We start from the raw sequence: 23,311 nt of genomic DNA on the forward strand, positions 1-23,311 counted from the left end.
CTAGGCTCTATATGATATGCTCTATAAACATTATCCCTTTAAATCCTTAGATATGTAAGAGATAGCTACAAGCATTCATCTCATTTTCATTTTAGGAAATCAAAGCATCAAGAGGGAAACTTGCTCAGATAAGAAAGAAATTTAGGGGGCTGTGGCTGTGGCTCAGTGGTAGAGCGTTTGCCTTGCACTGGTGAGGCACTGGGTTCGATCCTCAGCACCACAAAAAAATAAATAAAGATATTTTTAAAAAGAAAGAAATTTAGTAACTGACCAGAGTTTGAATTCAGAGAGGTCAAATTCAGAACCCTTGTTCATTTCTAATTAAGGAAATGCATGCATAATCCATAATTTATTTACATCAGCAATCAGGAAAGTTTTACGAAAAGAATGAGAGAACAGATATTTCGAAATTTTCAAGTTGCTTAACAATCATTGAGGTTATAGTTTTAAAAACTCTTTAGGAATGTAAAAGTCAGTCAGCTCACAGGGCATTCATAAACAGTCTGCAGGGCAAGTGTGATAGCTGGAAAATCATGGCATTTGCAGGTAAATAGATGGTGTTGGCGAAGATAATGCTAAGTGAAGTTAGCCAATCCCCCAAAAAACGAACGTTGAATGTTTTCTCTGATATAAGGAGGCTGACTCATAGTGACAGTTAGGGAGGGGGAGAATGGGAGGAATAGATGAATTCTAGATAGCAAAGAGGGATGGGATGGTAAGGAAGGGGGCAGGGGGTTACTAATGATGGTGGAATGTGATGGACATCATTATCCTAAGTACATGTATGAAGACACGAATTGGGTGTCAACATACTTTATATACATAGATATGAAAAATTGTGGTATATATGTGTAATGAGAATTGTAATGCAAAAATAAGTACATGTATAAAGACATGAATTGGCCTGAACACACTTTATACACAAAAATATGAAAAATTGTGCTCTATATGTGTAATAAGAATTGTAATGCTTCCCACTGTTGTGTATTTAAAAAAATAAAATCAATTAAATAAAAAAAAGAGTGATAGCTGGAGACTTGATTTAAATTGTGTCAAGAATGGGAACATTTAAATAACTGGCCACTATACAAAGCAGTATACAGAAAGAGATGTCCCCAGAATAGATGGGATCAGGGAACTTGCGCCTGAAGAGCTAATGCTTAGGAATCAATGCGCTGGTGCCTGCCTAGATTGGAGAACCAAGGAGTAATAAGCATGAATGCAAAGGATTCACAGGCACTGTTAGCGTGGCTCAAGAAGATAGCTGTGTCAACTTTGAAATAGAAACTACCAGACACAAAACAGTCGAGAAATTCACCTGCCAGTTTTAGACTAGACTCTTTTTAGAGAGATGCTTTGTCTCCACAAATTCTTGTTCAGTGATAAAGTAGCTCCCAATGGGAAGCTAAAAGTACCTAATAACAAAAGAATTATCTTGGATTTTACTTAAAGCCAGGATGGAGTGACAAGGGCTGGTTTTATCTTTAAGCTAAACACAAACAAAACCAGAAGTGTATTATTTACAAATGATATGATTCCCTATATAGAAAATACAACAGAACAAAAAAAAGTACATGTATAAAGACATGAATTGGCATGAACACACTTTATACACAAAAATATGAAAAATTGTGCTCTATATGTGTAATATTATTTGGAGAATGAACTGAATTTTTCAGTATTTTGGGATAGAGTTAGTACCAAAAAAAAATCCCTTGTGTTTCTATATACTAGCAACTCATATTTGTATAGAAAAATTACAAATGATAATGTCATCTACTTTAACTTCAAAATTATAAAATACATAATGATAATCTAACAAAATAGGTAAAATATCTTTACAGAGAAAACTTTAAAATTTTACTTAGATTAAAGAATGCCTAAATAATGTACTTTGCTTAGAAATCAGATGAATCATTATTTTCAAGATGTTGTTCTCCTGAAGTTTATCTGTAGATTCAATGCAATCAAAATCAAAATTCCAAAAGATTTTTATAAAAATAGATGAGTCAATTCAAAAATGAATATGGAAATACAATGACATAAATCAGCCAAAATTAGAAGAGGGGAGGGGAGGGGAGGGGAGGGGGGACAGTAGAGAACAGGAAAGGCAGCAGAATACAACAGACACTAGTATGGCAATATGTAAATCAATGGATGTGTAACTGATGTGATTCTGCAATTTGTATACGGGGTAAAAATGGGAGTTCATAACCCACTTGAATCAAAGTGTGAAATATGATATATCAAGAACTATGTAATGTTTTGAACAACCAACAATAAAAAATTTAAAAAAAAAGAAAAAAAATAAATCAGCCAAAACAACTTCTTTGAAAAGAACAAAATAGAAGGATTGTCACTATGTGATTTCAAGATTTACTATAACAGTTCAGTATTCAAAATAGTGTGGTGGAAGTGGTATAAAAATAAATACATCCATAAAAGAGTAAAGAGTTTTTAAATAAATTCACATATGCATGAACAGTAGTGCTGACAAACATGCAAAAGCAGTGCAGAGAAGAATTGCCTCTCAACAAATGTTACTAAAACAATTGGATATCCACAAGCAAAGAAGTGAACTTCAATACATAACTCACAAATTACTCTAAAATAAGTCATAGACTTCAGTGTAAATCCTAAAACCATGAATTCAGAAAAACAAAATAGGAGAAAAATGTTGTGGCCTTGAGTTAAGCAATGAGTTCTTAAACAACAGAAACGTGGAAGTGCACTTCATCAAGACTGAAAACTTCTCCTTTTGTGAGTGCACAGTTTTGAGAAGGAAAAGAAGGCAGAGACAGACAACCAAAATTCTCAAGTCACATATCAGATAAAGGGCTTTTGTCCCAAATATACACAGATCTCAAAACTAAAAAATTAGTACATAGATAACCCCATTTAAAAACCCTCAAAATACTTGTGTAGTTTCTTTATTTAAAAAACATACAGATGTCATTATACATATTGTGTATAATGATGCTGGATATATATTATAACATATTTACATATTTGATGATAGATTATATATAGCAAATGGAAAGGTTCTTTTAAAGAAAATAGCCTGTGTAGGGGGTGGAAAGCTCTGAAAATAGGAGAGATATTTCTAATTTCATCTGTTTCTATTCAGCAATATTTACATATCTGGCTCAGTTTGTTCTACAATTGAGTGTCTTGATTTTTTAGTCTTTATGTTTCTCATAGTATCTCATAAGAGAGTTGTAGAGAAGAATGTAATTTAGGGGGGTAAAATTCTATTATTTTTGCCTCTGGGTCATATATCCTGAGATTCTAACAAATGCTATTTTGAGGGGTTAAAGCTATTAGACTGTCCTTTGGAGGAAGAAAAGATGAAGAAATAATAACTGATTCAGAAACTGATAATGGGTTGTGAATTAGTACATGGAAAAGACCATGCAATTACTAATTATTTCCTGGGGCACCACAGTTGTCCCAAAATGTGTGTGTGTGGTGGTAAAGGTTGAGGGGAATATGAACATGTATAAATGGTGGAGTCTAGAAATAGGTCAAAATTAAAAAGACAATGGCTTTTAAGTTGAGAATGTGAGCTTCTTGATTTTGGTGCGGTCTTTCTCTAGTTCTCCTTCATGGGCACTGTTTACCAGGTCCATTTCCCCTTTTTTTGCCTTCTGTCTATAGTTGGGTAAGTTCTCTATGTTCTGTCTTCTATGCAGTATTAGAAGGGTGGGGGAAGACAGAGAACATTGAGCAGATGGTTCCCAAGGTTGGAGAGGAGCCAAATTTTAAAATAGAAAATGGAAGATGGTTTGAAAATTAGCAAGGAGGCTTGGGACACACTAGCTGAAAAATGTCAGACAATGATGATGATAGATAGATAGATAGATAGATAGATAGATGATAAATAAAGTGAATCTACAACTCTGGATCTAAAGGCAGTAGGCAGCTGGATTCCTAGTCTTAGTTTCTGAAAAAACCCAGTCAGTTTCTGTAGCCAGCTCATCACCTCAGTTCTCAGGGCTCTCATGGTTTGTACATAAGTGAAGATGAAGAATAGCTTAACTTCCAGAATAAAAGACCTTTTTATCCAGGTCCTTCAAATTCACAGTGCTTTCAGTAGAACTGCCTTCTTCTGACATATACTGTATGCAACTAAAATGCAGTTTTCAGCAAAAACAGCTCCCCGTTGTATATATGCACAGGTGCCTGAAGCATACATCTGGGAAACGGCACCTTGGAGTCTAAACCTGCAGGTGAAGAAGATAAAAAAAAAAAAATTAAATTTACTGCCACCTTGTTTCAGAAACGTAGCTTTGTCTTAAAACTTCAAATCAATAAATATGGGAAGAAAAGCTCAAGAGAGATCTGAAAGGGTAAATGGGCAAAGCCCTTTGTGAGAAAGGTGAAGAAAGAGACTTTGGCAAATTCCCCAAGGTTCAGTGTGGCAAATGAGGTCAATAGTAGAATGTGGCAATAATTTTAAAAGTAGATAACAATAAGAAACAGAAAACTTAAAAGGGGTATCAAAAGGAATAAGAAACTTACAAGTGGGGCACCAAAGGAGAACCATCCTCCCAGAGCCACGCGTAGTTGGGTTTCCTCAGTGACAATCCCATCCAGAATGGGAAACTAGAATGGGAGATTGCTTGCTGGATGAAATTCTGTGGAGAGTAATGTTTCTGATTTGATTGAATTGATGTTACAAAACAGCTATTTTGGCTCTCCAACAAGTGGTTCTCCCCCCAGGTCCTAAACTAGATTTGTGTTGCTATCAATGCTCCAGTCCCATAATTATTCATAAACACTCACCAGATCATCAGTGTTATTAATTTTCAGCAATTGGGCATCCAAAGACAAGCAGTTCTCTTGACTCTGTTCCCAATTAAATAGTCCAGAGGGAAATAGGTAACAGCTTTCTTCATGCCAGATCCAATCTTGGGGACAAGGACCTGGGAAGTGTTGTATACTTAATCAGTGAGTTATGTTTGAATACAAATATTTCTGCAATTATGTGACTAATTATAGCCTTAGTCCCCTCACAAGCATACCATTTCTTCTTCATTAAAATATATCTGTACTCTACAAATACCTAAATAACCTTAGGGTCTTTATTTCTCCATTTGTTTTAATAACTAAATTTATTTCTCATTTAGCATTTTCACTTCCTCTGTTAAAAAATAGGATAAGCTGCAATGTGATTTTAGAACCCAATCTACTTTTTAAAGTTATGTATGGAATAATGGAAGTGAGAGTTGGAAAATGGATATTTAATAGCCACTCTGTTATTAAGAACTTAGGCTTATGAATTTTAAAACTACACATCTTTGAATAATGGATTAGGCCTAAATACTGTGCCTTCTACTTTTAGACATGTGCTGACTGAGACAATGACAATATGTGGCTAGTCTGCATTAAGATGTGCTATAAAGATAAAATGCATACCCAATTTTGAAAACTTTGTATGAAACAATGGACAATATCCTATTAGTAATTTTTATACTAATATTGAATAAATATTTCAGATATTTTGGATAAACCTAAATATGCTACTAGAACTAATCTGCTTCTTTTTATACATATGATTGCTAGAAAGTTTAGTGTTACATAGTGTCACACACTATACTTCTTTTGGACAAAGTTGTTTTAGGGAGAATAATATATTGATGCAAAATGAAGACCTCAACCTCAGTAAAATCTCAAATATTAAGAAGGTTCTCAGCAGCAAAATTCCCAGAGAGACTAGCAAACACAACTCAGGAAGTTAGCAATATGCAAAATGTGCCAAGGTCAGTGAGAATATGAATGTTTTCAACCACCCCCCCGGGCCATCTTATCACTAGTGTCATTCTCATCCTTAGTGTTGTCTTCTGCCTAAGTTTATGACATTTTAAGGAAGACAGAGCCCTTTGATCTAGACTGTTACCAAAGTGTAGAAAAAAAATAAAATCTTTCAAAATAGTTACATTTTAATTCAGTTTTTATTGTGCCATAAACCAAGATAATTTAAGAATAGGTTTTATCAAAGAGGCTAAAACAGGAGGACCCTGAGCAATAAAATAGGATAGTGATTGAGAAGGACATGCAAAGGGTCAAGTTGAAAGCAACAAATGCAACCATCTTAGCCTCTTAACGTGCCTTTCATATTATATAAGTGTCAAAAATATCAGTTTTGTGGTCGAAAGCTTAGGCAAGTTTACAAACTTTGACAAAATAAGGAAAACACTTAAAATATAGAATTGAAACCAACTTTTTTTCTTTGTGTATGCATGAAATATACATATAATATTACTTAACATTATAATACTATATAAAATGTACATAATTACCATATAATATTATGAGATATAAACTTGAAAAAGACACAAATCTTATTTACCATGTGCAAGAAACCACTAGAAGTACTTCACATATATGAACTCATTTAGTCCTCATAACAACTCATTGAGGTAGGCTCCGTTATTATTCTTCATTTCTCAAATAGAGAAAAGAGGAATTTGAACCTAGTCAGTCTAACTCTAGAGTCTATGTTTTTAATCACTGTGACACACTACCTCTCAAATTTCTAAGTTTGAACTCTTTCAGGACACATTTCTCAGTGATACTCACAAGACTTTCTGATGCAGAATCTTGGAGTCAATGTGGAATCTGCCATTTTTAACAAGCACTTTGCTTACTAAGGTCTGAGAACCACTGCTATTGCTGGTGCTAAGTGTAAAATCCATTACTGTGAAGCCCCTGCATCTCACTAGCTTAATGACTTCAAGCAAACACATAAATAATCACTCTCCCTCTTCATATATGCATTAAGACAACACCCTTGTTTATAGGACAGACAAAACTTGCATATTTTTCCATATGGTATTTTAATATTTATTTATTTATGATCTTCTCAAAGCTAATTGATGAAAGAAAAACTTTATTTAGTATATCTACTAAGTGGCCTTTATCTGACACTGTCAAGAAGTGTAACACATTACCTGGTGTATCTGCCCACACCAAACATACCATTTACTGAGTTTAATTAGTTGTCCATGCTTGACATCCCTGGAAGGTGGTTCTGAATGGTCCTGACATATATTTAATCCCATACAATTTTCAACTGATAAAAACAGAAATGTTTCACAGTCTTGCCTATGAAATAAACTGTTGGTTGGTATATAGCTATGTCTGATTATGTAAATATTCCTGCCCTTGATATAAAAGCCTCCTCCAAGCTTTCTTTGAGCTCTGTGTTCATTTATTTCTTTGAAAGCTCCCTCCCTAAAAAAGATTAAATATATGTATGACACTTGCTAAATATCGTCCTATCTAGAAATCTCTGCTTATTTTGGAAATTTAAATTACTCTGTAAACAGGGAAGGGATTTATAAACTGCAAAACTTTACACAAAACCACTTATCATTTTTATCATTTAACTTTATCTTGGTCTCATTTTGTATAAAATGAAGGAATAGATATCTGTGAACAATTATTATGTCATATTTATTCTAAGAAGTTACATATTTGAACTTATATGAGCTATACAAGAAAAAAATGAGAGAAATCTGTGTATTAGTGGACTTAGCTACTAATCCTAAGACCAAGGCACTCAAGCGCTTCACAGAAAGCAATGTATGTCTGAAAGTGACTCCATGTCACACTTTCAAACATTCCCTAAGACTAAAATCATACACTTGTTTGGATTACACACCACAGAAAGACTAAATAACGCAGATAGCTTTTGTAATAATATCAAAGTTAAAAATAATCTTGTAAATGCTACTATTTCTCTCTTCTAGATTGTGAGTCCTGGAAAGCTGAAATCAATTCAATTCTTTTTATATAAAGGGACTTTTTAGACCCCTCATATTTTTGTCTAATGTGAAGTATCTACCTAACACTTGCATGCAAGTCTACCTCCATTGATTCTATTTAGATTGATGAAGTGAACATTCACATAGTGTCACAGAATAAAGTCTAATGCAGAAGTACGGGCAAAGAATTTTAAGGACAAGAAGACTCTTTAGAAAAAGAAATCTGGTAGTTTGTAGCTTTCAAGAAATTTCATCTGTATTGCTAATTTTATTGGTATAAAATTTCAAAATGTTTCATTGTCTTTTTTTTTTTTTTTTTTGTGGTGCTGGGGATTGACTCCAGGGCCTTGTGAATGCTAGGCAGCCCCCCTCATTGTCTTTTAATATTTGTAGTATCTGTAATTATGTCTCCTGTTCTTTTTTTTTAATTTTTTTATTGTTGGTTGTTCAAAACATTACATAGTTCTTGATATATCATATTTCACACTTTGATTCAAGTGGGTTATGAACTCCCATTTTTACCCCATATACAGATTGCAGAATCACATCAGTTACACATCCATTGATTTACATATTGCCATACTAGTGTCTGTTGTGTTCTGCTGCCTTTCCTATCCTCTACTATCCCCCCACCCCTCCCCTCCCCTCCCCTCTTCTCTCTCTACCCCCTCTACTGTCATTCATTTCTCCCCCTTGTATTATTTTTCCTTTTCTCATCACTTCCTCTTGTATGTACTTTTGTATAACCCTGAGGGTCTTCTTCCATTTCCATGCAATTTCCCTTCTCTCTCCCTTTCCCTCCCACCTCTCATCCCTATTTAATGTTAATCTTCTTCTCCTGCTCTTCGTCCCTACTCTGTTCTTAGTTACTCTCCTTATATCAAAGAAGACATTTGGCAGCTACAAACTACCAAAGCTCATTCAAGATGAACTAGATAACAGAGTACATGCCTATAATTTTTTTAATAATATATTGTTTTTGAATTAAAATGATCAGATCTGTGATTTAGTGTTCTGGGCAGGTACACCTAGATGGTTCTCAGTAAACATTTGCTAGCCATCTCAGATCCTTTCTAAATATCGCGGTAAACAATGCTGACTAGGGCTTCCCTCATTACTCAATCCTCACTCATGTTTCACTCAGTGTGAATGTATAGTAAAGCAATGCATAGTAAACCATGCACTTAATTCAGAACTATAATAAACTGTTTAATAAACTTTTCCAGTACATGAAAATTTTCCTCAGAAAAATGGACAATATCTCAAGACTAGATGTTTTTTCTTTCTCTCTCTCTCTCCCTCTCTCTCTCTCTCTCTCTCTCTCATCTGTTTACTTTTTTATTTACTTTTGGTGCTAGGGATTCAACCCAGGGCCTCATGCATGCTAGGCAAGCACTCTACCACTGAGCTAACCCCCAGTCTTATCTTGGCTTATTATGTAGCATTCACAGATCAAGCCCACATCACAGGAAACCATGGAATGATTGGTTACCAGCTCAAAGGAGCCTTAAGATCATTGGCTCAGCCCTTGCTCCATACAACACTCACTTTGAGAAGAAGCAGCCTTTGGAAGCTGATTCTTTAATAACACAACAGTGCAACTAGAATGAGAGAAGGTATTGGGGCATAGATTGATTCTTTGATGACTTCTAAAGTCATTAAGTAAAAGTAACTTTTAATTTTTATCCTGCTGAATCTGTAAGGAGATCACTCAAGTTTTTTCTAAAAGAGAAAAATAATCTGATTAATTGAAAATCCCAGTCATGCCCTAAACAATTCAAATTGTACTGAATACTAAAAGTTACAAAGAAGAATGCTAAATGAAGGAACTGATTTTATATACATTTTTGAAAGAGTTCTCATAAGTATACAACCTAAAGCTGTGTTCATTTGCTGCTGTGTGTACTCTCCAGATGTACATTCCTATTTTATCATTTACAGTGAGACTCCAAATTGTTACCCCTGCAGTGTTTCAGGGTTTTCTCTCATCAATGAAAACCTAGTTAATCATTTCTAAGATTAACATAATCATTAGAGAGTGCCAGGGTGTTTGTTTTACTTGAGTAATTGAATAAACATTAAGATCTACTCAGTTAAGTATTTGTATTTTGAAGTTCATCTGTTTATATTTAAAATTTTATTGATAATTTTTAACATGCAGCTAAAACATTTGCCAATTAATAATAATTTCACTAACTTACTAAATAAAAGTTAATTGAATTATATAATGATATATATATATCATCCACCGGTAACATTCCAAATGAAAAGGAAAGGTTGTCAACTTTCTTCTTTGTTTTTGCAAGTAAAAACTTAAAAGCAATTACTCACTCTCTTTGGCTATAATTTTTCATATGAAAAATCATTTTGCACCTTAGGAAGTAGGAAATACAATAAAAAAAAAAGAAAAAGAAATCTGATGATTAAGATACAGTAGAATGCAAAGAAGTAAGTACCTATGGCAAGCAGTGAGGATGAGAGGGGGTTCTTCCAGAGAAATAAAAAAAAAAAAAAAACAAGAGTTTTTAAAGAAATAAGAAGCTCTTTTTTTAAGGAAGAAAATCTTAAATCCACCAAATAGTGGGCTTCATTAAATCAGATGTCTCTAGGATTTGACATGGGGTAGGGTGGAGATGACAAAAATAGAGAACTTCCAGATGCAGACCATTATGAATGAATAATGAATGAATCATGAATGAAAATGTCAGTATGACAATTCTGTGCCTAGAAATACTTATAAAAAATAAAGATTGAACACAAAACCTGCTACTCCCCCTCTTTCCTCCCACAATACCTGAAAAGTTTTCCACTCTCTTCAGAGCTTCTTGGAGATCCAAATTTTGCTGGTGAAGCTCCATCTGCTTTCTGGATTTTTCATCCAGCTTCAAGGCAAGGGTTTCTATCATTTCCTTGAGTTCCTCCTGTGACTTCTGAGAAGCATTTTTTGCCTGCTGCTGAGCTAAAATCTGTCCCTCCAGTATCATTTCCTGGTGTGTAAGGTTGGCTTGGTGTTGTTTGAGGAGATCAGACACCTGAGATACTACAGTAGAACTGAATCAGGGTTCTATTTCCAATCCCCAATATAGTTCCACTGAATTTTCACAAAATCAAATAATCAATTTTGACAACAGGTAAGTATCCACAATAACATTTCATGAACTTGAATAACTGAGAAGCAAATAGCACTTCAAAGTCTACTGGAAGATGATCCAGATTTCATCAGAAATTATGCAGTGTCTTTTTAATATGGGGAACTTTTCTGATACTTAGGATAAAAAAATTACCAGTATTTTTTTATTAGAGTTGTGCACAAATTAAAATTAATAAGTAACACCACAGTGAAAAAAATAAAATGCAGACAATCTAAGACACTCGCCATACTCAGTGACTATTAATAGGAATTGTCATTAGTGGTTTATTCTACTTGTGTCTTAATTCTTGCGTTAAATCTCCTCTGTCCCCTCCCATTTTGTCTAACTTTCCAGGCTTCCTAATTTTATTTAAGAACCAGAACACTTGCCCTATTTTGAAATAGCCACCCCCAAAATTATTTTAAGTTACTGTGTCACTAGAGTCTCAAAACATTTTTTGTTTTTATTTTTGCCATAGTGCATTTTAGGAAGGGTGGAGTTGAAACTAAGGTTGTGAAATCAAGCAGCAATGAATGTTATGGGTAAAAGATCTCAGTTCTAGAAGCTTGATGCTGCAATCTCAAGGGGATCCCTTGACTTGAAACCAGACTTGAATCTGTTGGAAAGCAATAAAGCTTCAAAGAAGATTTCTGCCAATCAGTGCTGCCTAGTCTAGGACACTTCTCCCAACCATTAGGAAAAGGCCTTTAGTGTTGATAGATTGAAAATAAAGCCGGACACAGTGATGCAGGCCAGTAATCCCAGCTTCTGAGGAAGCTGAGGCAGAGGATTGCAAGTTTGAGGCCAGCCTCAGCTACTTAGCAACACCCTGTCTCAAAAATTAAAAAGGTCTGGGGATATAGTTCAGTGATATAGCACCCCTGGGTTCAAAAAGAAAAAAAGAATATCTTATGAATTTGAACAACTCAGAAGCAAATAGCACTTCAAAAACCTTAATACATTGGATCCCAGCCACTTGAAATAGTTCAGATCTACAATCTAAATATGCAAATTAGATGGATGGGTATAATTTTCTTAGATATTCTTGTCCTTATTTTCACTTCTGCTTTTCCTATTAGTACACTCTCTTCCTAAATGACCATGTTATAAATTTAAAGTACATTTAGTTTAAAATGCTTTACTTAGACTATTTCTGATTTTTAAGGACATTTAATCATCTTCATCAAATCTCAACAAGAGTTAATGAAATTCATCTTGCGTTTGTTCAAGTGAGTTTGTGGATTAGTTACGTCAAGTAATTTTACTCTCCATCATTCTTGGATTTATATAGACTTTCTCGATGAAGTTATGAAAATGAAAAAAATATTTTACCATGTGTATTCTTTATTTCATGTCTTTATCCATTTAAGGGATTAACACAATATACCCATTCATCTTCCCACTCACTTTAAAAACATTTTTTCTAAAACAAATCTAAATCAAAGCTGTTTTGTAATTGTTAGGAAATAAATTCATAAATGTAGACTCATACCACCTATTTCAGTACTTACACTGCATCCCCAGCATTATGATGGTCACCAATAATCCCATGCAAAGGATCCCCAGAGTTACAGCAGCAGGGCACCACCACCGAGAAGAAAGAAAGTGAAGACCTAGAGGTGGAAAGAGAGAATCAGAAATTCAGAAACAATAGAAGCAAGTCGTCAAACCATTCTTTGGATCTTGCCTGTACTTGATTTCTTCTCTCTCATACTCCCAATGGCTCTGCAAATAATTGATCACACACTTATGATGAAAAATATGGACAACTAAAGAATTTAAGTAATTTACTCATGGTCACAAAACTGGTAATTTTAAGAGCTGGGATTCAACCAGATATCTGACTCTGATTATCTGATTTTGAAGCTGATACTTCATCTAATCTCTTCAAAATGACTCTGTTTTTTTTTTAATTGGATAAAAGTACATATATATGTATATCGATATAAATATATTCTTTTTTATCTGTTCTTTTTAGATATACATAATAGTGAATTTTGACATTATAAATACATGAAGTGTAACTTATTCCATTTAGAATCTTTTTTATTGGTTGAAAAAATGACAGCAGAATGCATTACAATTCTTATTACACATATATACCACAATTTTTCATATCTCTGTTTGTATATAAAGTATATTGACACCGAATTCGTGTCTTCATACATGTGCTTAGGCTAATGATGTCTATCACATTCCACCATCCTTGCTAATCCCCTGCCTCCTCTCTTTCCCTCCCACCCCTCTGCCCTATCTGGAATTCATCTATTCCTCCCATGCTCCCCCTCCCCACTATGAGTCAGCCTCCTTATATCAGAGAAAACATTCGGCATTGTTTTTTTGGGATTGGCTAACTTCACTTAGTTTGTTGTTTGTTTGTTTTAGTGTTATTATCTTCTCCAATGCCATCCATTTACCTGCACATTCATGATTTTATTCTCATTTATTGCTGAGTAAAATTCCATTGTGTATATATGGCAATTTTTTTTTTATCCATTCATCCACTGAAGGGCATCCAGGTTTTTGGCTCCACAGTTTAGCTATTGTGAATTGTGCTGCTATAAACACTGATGTGGCTGTGTCCCTGTAGTATGCTGTTTTTAAGTCCTTTGGGTATAGACCCAGGAGAGAGATAGCTGGGTCAAATGGCGGTTCCATTCCCAATTTTCTAAGAAATCTCCATACTGCTTTCCATATTGGCTGCACCAATTTGCAGTCCCACCAGCAGTGTATGAGTGTACCTTTTTCCCCATATCCTCACCAACACTTATTGTTTTGTGTATGCATAATAGCTGCCATTCTGACTAGAGTGAGATGAAATCCTGGAATGGTTTTAATTTGCATTTCTCTAATTGCTAGTGATGATGAACATTTTTTCATGCATTTGTTGATTGATTGTACATCATCTTCTGAGAAGTGTCTCTTCAGAACCTTGGCCCATTTATTGATTAGGTTATTTGTATTTTTGGTGTTTAGATTTTTGACTTCTTTATATACCCTAGAGATAGCACTCTGATGTGTGAGGGGTAAATATTTGCTCCCAAGATGCAGGCTCTCTATTCACCTCCCAGACTGTTTCTTTTGCTGATAAGAAACTTTTTAGTTTGAGTCCATCCCATTTATTGATTCTTGATTTTAATTCTTGTACCACAGGAGTCTTATTAAGGAAGCTAGGTCCCTAAAAGTTCCACCAGAAAACTTCTAGAACTAGTAAATGAATTCAGCAAAGTAGTAGGATATAAAATCAACATCCATAAATCAAAGGCATTTTTGTATATCAATGACAAATCCTCAGAAGGGAAATGAGGAAAACTACCCCATTTTCAATAGCCTCAAAAAAAAAAAAAACACTTGGGAATCAACTTAATGAAAGAGATGAAAGATCTATATAATGAAAATTACAGAACCCTAAAGAAAGAAATCAAATAAGACCTTAGAAGATGGAAAGATCTACCTTGCTCTTGGATAGGCAGAATTAATATTATCAAAATGACCATACTACCAAAAGCACTATACAGATTTAATGCAATTCCTATTAAAATTCCAGTGATGTTCTTTATATAAATATAAAAAGCAGTCATAAAGTTAATTTGGAAAAATAAGAGGCCCAAAATAACCAAAGCAATCCTTTGCAAGAAAAGTGATGCAGTAGGTATCACAATATCAAACCTTAAATTACCAGAGCTATACTAACAAAAATGGCATGATTTTTGTTAGTATATGGTATATTTTGTTAGTATATAGTATTTTTGTTAGTATATGAATTGGCACCAAAATAGACATGAAAACCAATGGAACAGCACAGATGTGGGGGTGGGGATATACCCACATAAACACAGTTATCTCATCCTAGACAAAGGTACCATAAATATACATTGGAGAAAATATAGCCTCTTCAACACATGGTGCTGGGAAAACTGGAAATCTATATGTAGTAGAAATTGAACCCCTATGTGTCACCCTGTACAAAACTCTAAGTGGATAATGGTCCTAGGCATTAGACCAGAGACCCTGCATCTATTCAAAGAAAAATTAGGTCCAACTCTTCATCATGTTGTCTTAGGAACTGACTTTCTCAATACAATGACTCTTTACGGAACTCTCAATCCATCTTGGTTGGATCAATTTCATCCACAGCACAGAAAGCCTGAAGTTGTATTATAGATCATATATGAGTACACATGTACATACACACACACACACACACACACACACACACACAGTGTCTTACAAGTAACACAATATAAATAAATATCAGATATCAAGCAAATGAACTTTAGTCAATGAGTCAACTGGGATTTCCTCAAGGAATCCCATGCATAATTTTATGCTGTTCAATTTTTATTCCACTAAAATTATATCTGGAATCTGGAGTTATTGAACAAAGAAAAATAGGAATGAAATCTTGATATGCACTTAGCTTATATTAATAGTATGTCCTATAATTATAATTACAACTATGTTATGCAACTATATTTATATCTATCATGTCACAGCAACTATAGGCCTGTTACTATAAGAGAAAAATTTCTTATTTTTATGAAAATAAGTCATGAATTTCACAGTCATATAAAGGTCCATTTATGAGTTCCACCACTCAAAAAACAGAGGTTACCAGTTCAGCAAAAAAAAAAAAAATCCCATACAAGGAATTTGATTTCCTCTTCTTGTGAAATAAAAAAAATAAAGCACCAGTATTGTTCACCTCTCTAAGTAAAGAGGAAAACAGAAAAGTTTAATAACTACCTTAAGAATATACGGATGATAAAACCCAAACATAGGACTTTAATCCAGTTGTCAATAGCCAGACTGCTTGGAATATTACATTCCAAAATTTCCAGTGTAAATGTGTAACAATACAAGTCAATTGATGATCAAATATTCACAAAATTCTCATGTATCAAAAGAAAAATCAAAATTTTGACAGGGTAGAAGATAGCTCATTCAGTGATTCAGTATTCAGATTCTCTTTGCGTGTGTGTGACAAACTGGCAATGAAGAAGTAGAAAGTAGTTTCATTTCTTGCAAGTTATTGCCTATTCCTAGCATGTATCTCTGTAAGTCCCAACTGACCTTTCTCTCTGGTCATTTCAATTTACAATTAATTTCAAATTACAGGACATCAGATATGCCTACCACTCTTGAATGATGAAACTTCTGAATTTTTAGAAGGAAAAAAATTACAGAACACCAGATAATAGAAATAATAGATAATAGAAAGGCACATCTTCTATTATCTAGAGGACTGCTTTGTTCTTCAGAGACCATTAATTCATTCCCCATTCCTGCTAGTGACTTTCTCATCAGAAAGTAATCAGATGTTTCTCAGTAGATAACTTATCTAATCAGGATTTTGAAAGCAGAATGAATTTTATAATTATATCAAGAGACAGGTACTCAACATTTACTACATGAATACTGAATGAATGATTGAGTGAAGGAATGAATAAACAAATGTCAATTGTTAACTTGTAAGTCTACCAATAAATGTTTCACTGTTTTCATACCAAGTTAGTTCATCAACTCAAGGGTTACATCATTCCATGCTCATTTTACCCATTGAAAGACATTTCTATCTTGTTTATAGAAACATGATTTGAAATTTCTTTATCCGAATTTCTGACAATACTTCTCTGTCTTCCTCTCCTTTTTTTCTTTTTCTTTAGAATGAATATAAAATAAAAGGCAATTTATCCAGGTTGCCTGTGGAGATGGACTTATGAATTAATGTATACCTAAGCAGTTTAATTTAATCTGTGTGTGTCAAACAGAAAGTATAAATTTTCAAACAATTATATACAATAGAACATAATTTATGCTAATCCATACTGTGTATCATTTAACTTGTTTTGCATAATTCATAAAACATTTCAGAGTGCATTTGCAGTGCCTCAAGTATAAACAAAAATTATGACTGTACACAGTGGATGAATTTGTTTTCTGAACCATCTCATGGATTGGATTCTAATAAATGAGAGTTTGTGATATAATTCTAGTTTACTACTTACTAGCTCCATAAATGTGGGTGATTTTGTTAATCCTCCTGATCCCAGTTGGCCCTCAATAAAAGGGAGATAATTATGGATCTCAAAGTATTATTTGAACATTCTAAAAAATAAACATTTAAAATGAATAGCATAGAGAATAGTTTGTAGAAAATATGCAGTATAAGTTATCATCACCACCATTATATACTATTTGTTTTCCTTAAATGGTAATAATTTTCATTAAATGGATTAATTCTCTTTTCCTACACTTGGATGTTTTAGTATTTTAACTCCTTTCTTCAATAAATTTACATTTCTGAACTAACCCCGGTATTCTTTCCCTGTACACTTTTACCCACCCCTAGTACCTTTAGCTCTCTCTCCATTTAACTTCTGGTCAGGCTGATCCTTCCTAGGCTTCATTTTGAGGTCATCAAAAGTCATTTCCAAATTCATGCCAAGAATCAGAGAGTGTAGCAGTCAAGGACTTCAACAAACTACAAGCGTATGAGCTTCTGCTGGAGTGTTTAAATAGCTTCTGTTATCTAATAGAAAAATGACTCAATCATCCCTGGGAGGAAGGGAGTCTTTGCTTCATATTGGGAAGTTGACTGACGCAAATTCTTGGGTTACATCTATTGCAGGTGGGGAAAGTGGTGATTCTAATATTTCAGTAAGCAATTTATGAAAGGAAAAACGTATTTTCCATGAGTCTTAGAGGGAAAAAGTTGTATGTACTCATTAGATAAGGATGCCAAAATTCACAGAAAGTAAGTCATATTAAATTTATGGAAGAGGGTGCATTTAGCCCAATATTCACATTTGCTTGTTAATTTTTGCTGTGGCAAACTGTATATAATATCTTATAATTAACACTTTTTAATAATTCTCATTGTTTTAATTGATAATCACATATGACTCCCATTTCCAAGAGGGTGCTCTGGGTAATTTTAGAACTGAATTTGGGGTACATACAGTGGCCATATAATAGCAGTAGAGAGAACTATTAGACTAGATAAGCTAGTTTCAAATATCTCCCTTGGTCTTTCCTCTTGGGGAATTACTTAACACTGATCAATGTCTCTGTCTATAAGTGGAGATAATGTCTACTTGGTAATGTTGCTATAGGGATTCAAATGAGACAATGAGTGAAAGTGAAAAGCTGTTTTCAATTTGGTATTTGAAATATAACAAGAACTCAATAAATATTTGTTATAACTATTATTAGTTCTAGTATTTAGCACAGATAAATTGCCCAGCAAATAATACATTTTGGTCTAACCAGTGATTGACTCAAGTCACAAACATTCTTCTGTGCACTCCCCTTAAGTATGTCTAACTACCTGGATTCATGGATAGACTCCTCATCTATTTTTCCTTCACGATCACCTCATCAGAAAAGAAATATCTCTTTGAAAGTATGTGCACTTCTAAAAAATATCCATATCTTCTAAAAATGTTTTCTGAAGTATTTACGTAAAACGTAACATGATTCTAAAATTTGCTTTAAACCACTTTGGGGGGAAAAAAGAAAAGGAAAGGAAAAGAAGGAAGAGATAGCTAACAGAAGAATGGAGAAATAAATAAAGTCTCTAGGAAACTAATTAGTAAAAATAACCAATATTGACAGTCTTATTAGGATTCCATTTTCTTCTGTCTCCCTAAGTTTTTCCTGCATTCTCTTTTTCTGTGCAGTGTATCTAATACCAAATTGAAAACAGCTTCTTTGCCATTTAATGTTTTGCTCTGTGACATAGTTCACACACACAATTATCAACATGTAGCAAATACATCCTTATCAAATCAGCTGGTAGCCAGAAAATGTTACTTACCTTTATCACCAAGCCCCTTGCCAGTTCCCTGAAATGTGAGTGCCAGGAAGCAAGGTCCTGATGGGACACATTTCTGCAACAACCCTGGTGACTCACACTTGAATAAAATCTTAGGAAATTCCATTAATAATGAATTAATAGATCCTGAAATAAAAAGGACACTTTATTATTCCCATAGTTACTTAACATGCCACTAACATTTCATAGCATAAAAAGGTTGCCATTTTAACCATTTCAGACACACTGTTCACTGTGGAATTAATTAAATTTGTATTGTTATACAGTCAGCACCACAATCCACCTCCAGAACTTTTAAAATTTTTTCCATCTGAAACTCTGTACCCAATAAATAACTCCTGTGGTGGTGAATTTTACAGTTAGTTTTGTTTGGGCCATCAGGTGCCAAGATAGGGTGTTTGGGGATGGGATGAACATATTAATTAGTAAAATATAGCACATTTCAACACATAATGTGGGTGGATCTCTTCCAAAAACTGAAGGACTGAAGAACAAAAAGACTAACCTCCCCACAAATAAGAAAAAATTCTCCCGCATATGGACTTTGGGTAAAAACTACCTCTCCTAGCCCTTCTGGGTCTTCTTCACCTGCTGGCCTTTGGACAGAAATTGTACCATCAGTTCTCCTGGACCCTCGGGCTACTGACCCTCACTTCTGATTTGGACTTTTCAGCCTCTATAAACATTTAAGTCAATTCCTTATAATAAATTTCTTTCTATGTATGTACACATCCTATTGATTCTACTTTTCTAGAGAACTCTGATATATACAACTCCCTATTCCTTCTTCCTCTTCTAGAAACCACCATTCTGTTTCCAGATTTTGCTAGAACTAGATGCCTTGTGCTAACTTCTCATCAGTGTGACAAAATACCTGAGATAATTAACTTATAAGAAAAAAGGTTTATTTTGGCTCTCATGATTTTAGACATTTCAATTCATGGTCTTTGACTGTGTTTAGAGTCTTTGGAAAAGCAGAACACCATGACAGGGAGCATGTGGTGAAGCAAAGCTGTTCACATCATGGCAGACAGGAAGTGGAGAGAGAGAGAGAGAGAGAGAGAGAGAGAGAGAGAGAGAGGAAGGAAGGATCCAGTATCCAAATATCCCTCTCAAGGTCATGCCCCCAGTGACCTAATTCCTATACTAGGCCTCACCTCCTCAAGGTTCCACCATCTCCCAATACCACTACAGGCTGGGGATCAAGCCTCTGACACACAGATCTTTGGGGGACATTCAAAATATACACCATAGCATGCTTCATGTAAGTAGAAACTTAAAATATTTGTCAATTTGTGTTTGAGTTACATTATACTTTGTATGATATCTTCAAGTTTCATCCATGCTTTAGCGTGTATTAGAACTTCCTTGTTTTCCAAGGCTGCATAATATTCCCTTATGTACATATAGAACATATTTTTTTTTATTTGTCCATCTGTCAATAGACATTTGGTTTCTCCTATTCTTAAATGTCCATGAACACAGTCTATAATCCTTGTGTGGCAGATACCTGGGCAGACTTGGCATACCTATGAAGTCTCCAATTGACCCCTCCTCCTGGTGTTCATGGTCCAGGATAATCTCTTCCCTTTGAACATGAGTAAGAACTTTGACTTGAAGAGCAGCAAAAGTGATAGAATGTATGTGATCATGCATATGTGATTACATAAGATGTAGTGACTACTATGTTAAACCCTCTCCCTCTGCTATCTCTATTTCTCCATCTAGATTTAGAGAAGCAAGTTTACACTGACACAAACGTCACAAAGAAATGCATTCTGCCTGAGGGATCTTGTGGGTGAATTCTTCCCCCATTTGACCCTTCAGATGAGAATGCAGGCCAGAAGTCACCTTGATTTCAGCTTTGTGAGACCCTAAGCAGAAGACCCAACTAAACTGTGCCCAAGCTTCTGATTCATAGATGCAAGATAACAAGTATGTGTTGCTCTATATTATTACTCACAGGTTATGGTAATAAGTTTTATAGAATATAAACCTAATTCATTCTTTGATAAACTCAATCCTTCTTGCCTTACTCAGCTTCCTTAAATCTAATCCCCTTACTGATTTTCAGTGCCTGTGAGGTTTCCACTTAAAACCTATGCTTCGATGTTGGCTCATAAGACAGATGCTTTCAGAGGTTTTAAGAAGGGACTGACTTCTGCCATCTCATCTACTCTTGACCTCATGGTTTTGGCCCAGTCCACTGATCAGCCCTTTATAGCTTGATATTGATGCCTCAGAGTAATCACAGTCCTGGATTCTATTTCACTGAAGCACAGAGAGGGTGGGTGACCTGGGTTAGCCAAGGTCAAAAAGAGACTAATCAAAGGAAACAGAAGCAAGCACTTCTTTAGCTAAACTTGTCACAGGGGTTGTACAACAATTCCCTGAAGCATAAGCAAGACGGTCCATGTACATGCACCTCTCATTGGTTCCAATCCAAGTCCTTAACAGCACAGTGTAAGCTAATGATTCAGAGGCTTAATGGAACTACACAAGGTTGTGTAGGATTGTAATGAGGTCATTCCCCACTACTCCAGCTACTTGCCTTTCTGTCCCTATCCCATGTATGCCTTCTTCAGTCTTCTCTTTCCTTTGTCATCACTCCCCTTGTGGAGGCATTGAGAAAAATTGACCTCGGAGTTAAAACTGTCACAAGACATAATCACACTCATTAGGATTAAAAAAAAAAAAAGTTGTTTTATTTCCCCAATAAACACTTTGGGGAGAAAAAAGAAATGGCAATAGTAATTCCATGAAAGAAAAATATTGAGGCAGTCATTAACAGAAGGCTATTTTGTTCTAACCTGTTAGAAGGCTGGAGGGCAAAAAGATGATGGCAGTCACATGGCAGGAAAGTCAATGAGAGGAAAAGCCATGTTCATTGGCAAACCTGTTCACACAGGTGGAGGCTGGCCTGGTTGTGGGAAGAAATGGACAGGCTAACATGGGAAAATATTCAAGAGCCAGAATATTAGAAGAGCTAAAATGTAGCTTAGAGAGGGACTGGTATATAAATATACACAAGAGGCATAAAAGACATTAATTATCCAGCACATTAAAAGTGAGGGTTATTTGTAAAATAAGAGTTAAAATCATCTTAGCTAACACATAAAATACTTATCAGGACTATTCTATATATATATATTTTATACATATTAGCTTATTTAATGTCTATAAGCCTATAAATAATAAGTAATAAGTAATAAATGTTATTACTCCTCTTTTATGTTAAAAAATTACATATAAGAGGTTGTGAGGGGAATGGGAAAATAAACAAGGAGAGATATGAATTACAGTGGATGGGGTAGAGAGAGAAGATGGGAGGGGAGGGAGGGGGGATGGTAGAGGATAGGAAAGGTAGCAGAATACAACAGTTACTAATAGGGCATTATGTAAAAATGTGGATGTGTAACCGATGTGATTCTGCAATCTGTATTTGGGGTAAAATTGGGAGTTCATAACCAACTTGAATCTAATGTATGAAATATGATATGTCAAGAGCTTTATAATGTTTTGAACAACCAATAAAAAAAAAAACTAAGTCAGTGAAGATATGTGATAACTTGCCCAAAGTCACAGAGATAACAAGTGATTTCTTTTTCTTTTCTTTAGAAAGAAAAATAAAAGGGAAAGTTTCATGATGGTTTTTAATAGAAATAGTCTATTCAAAATACACTTCTTGTCTTTGATTTTATTTCCTCTCTGAAATAATATCTAAAGCAGGTCGAGTGGATATTCCACTCCTTTATGAATGAGATGGGGGAAACTACATAATTATTGAGCTTTTAAAGGACCACAATTAAAGTTCTACTCTTCTCATCCTGTAGAATGCCTTCCACCTTGCTAAGTTTTCTATTGAAACTTGGAATGGACACTTTGTCCCAATCCCAACAGCCTTACATTTTTAAAAAAGAATGTCAGCGTTCATAGATTTGAAACTGATAAATTTTAAACAACCAGCATCATACCAGGATGTTCTCTCACTATCTTACTTCACTAAGAAAAAAAAATAAAGTTCACCGTCTCCATCTTCTCATCACATTTTCATAGTTGTGAGGGCCCTTTAGTGTATGTTTGATCCCACCTGGCAATATCCCCTCAACAACCACTTCATATAATTTAGACTTCCAGAGTCAGAAAGGATCTGAAATGTGGTTTTATTTAATTCTTATGAGATAGATATATCACTGTAAACTAACATTTAATTGTCTTATCAAGTACTTTGGATTAAATAAAAGATTACCTATGTGGGCATAACTCATCTATACAGTATTTATTCATTCTTATAGATACGCTTCTTTGTAAGTATTTTACATCTTTTCCATATGTGCTTAATTTTTTCAGATCTTAGTTTATTTTCTTGAGTGGCAATTTTTTTTATTTGTTTTTCATTTTATTTATTTATTTTGAGGTGGGATCATCTTATGCTGTCCAGGCTGGTCTCTAATTCCTGGGATGAACTGATTCTTTTGTTTGGGCCTCTAGAGTAGCTGGCACTATTAGGTGCATGCCACTGTGCCCAGCTTCTGAGGGGCAAGAACTATTCCTTGATCACAATACTACTTTAC

At 34.6% G+C, this 23,311-nt stretch overlaps 1 protein-coding gene across 2 annotated transcripts; it reads right to left on the bottom strand.

Annotated features, from left to right (window-relative positions):
• Nucleotides 1-2,059: 2,059 nt before the first annotated feature.
• On the bottom strand, nt 2,060-17,418 carry Olr1 (oxidized low density lipoprotein receptor 1). 2 transcript variants are annotated; one of them, XM_046446467.2, is made up of 6 exons: nt 17,256-17,417; nt 12,412-12,513; nt 10,564-10,809; nt 4,786-4,925; nt 4,522-4,637; nt 2,060-4,223 (listed from the first exon to the last, which is right to left on the bottom strand). In XM_046446467.2, exons 1-6 carry the CDS (start codon nt 17,341-17,343, stop codon nt 4,079-4,081), a joined length of 837 nt encoding a protein of 278 aa, XP_046302423.1. In that variant the 5' UTR covers nt 17,344-17,417; the 3' UTR covers nt 2,060-4,078. The 2 variants fall into 2 exon arrangements, with proteins under 2 accessions (XP_046302423.1, XP_046302424.1); XM_046446468.2 differs by having other exon boundaries at nt 4,084-4,223; nt 4,522-4,605; nt 17,256-17,418.
• Between the last annotated feature and the right edge of the window lie 5,893 nt (nt 17,419-23,311).

Source organism: Marmota monax, unplaced genomic scaffold, assembly GCF_021218885.2.
Source record: "Marmota monax isolate L192 unplaced genomic scaffold, Marmota_monax_Labrador192_F-V1.1 WCK01_AAM20220418_F8-fsc00314, whole genome shotgun sequence".
Lineage (NCBI taxonomy): Eukaryota > Metazoa > Chordata > Mammalia > Rodentia > Sciuridae > Marmota > Marmota monax.

Coding starts and splice junctions, on each gene's coding strand:
- Olr1 (XM_046446467.2), bottom strand. CDS start 17,343: ATGAATTTGGAAATGACTTTTGATGACCTCAAAATGAAGCCTAGGAAG. Junction 12,514..17,255: donor AAATGGAGAGAGAGCTAAAG/GTACTAGGGGTG, acceptor TTCCACCTCTAG/GTCTTCACTTTCTTTCTTCT. Junction 4,926..10,563: donor GAGAGTGGAAAACTTTTCAG/GTATTGTGGGAG, acceptor AACACTTCCCAG/GTCCTTGTCCCCAAGATTGG.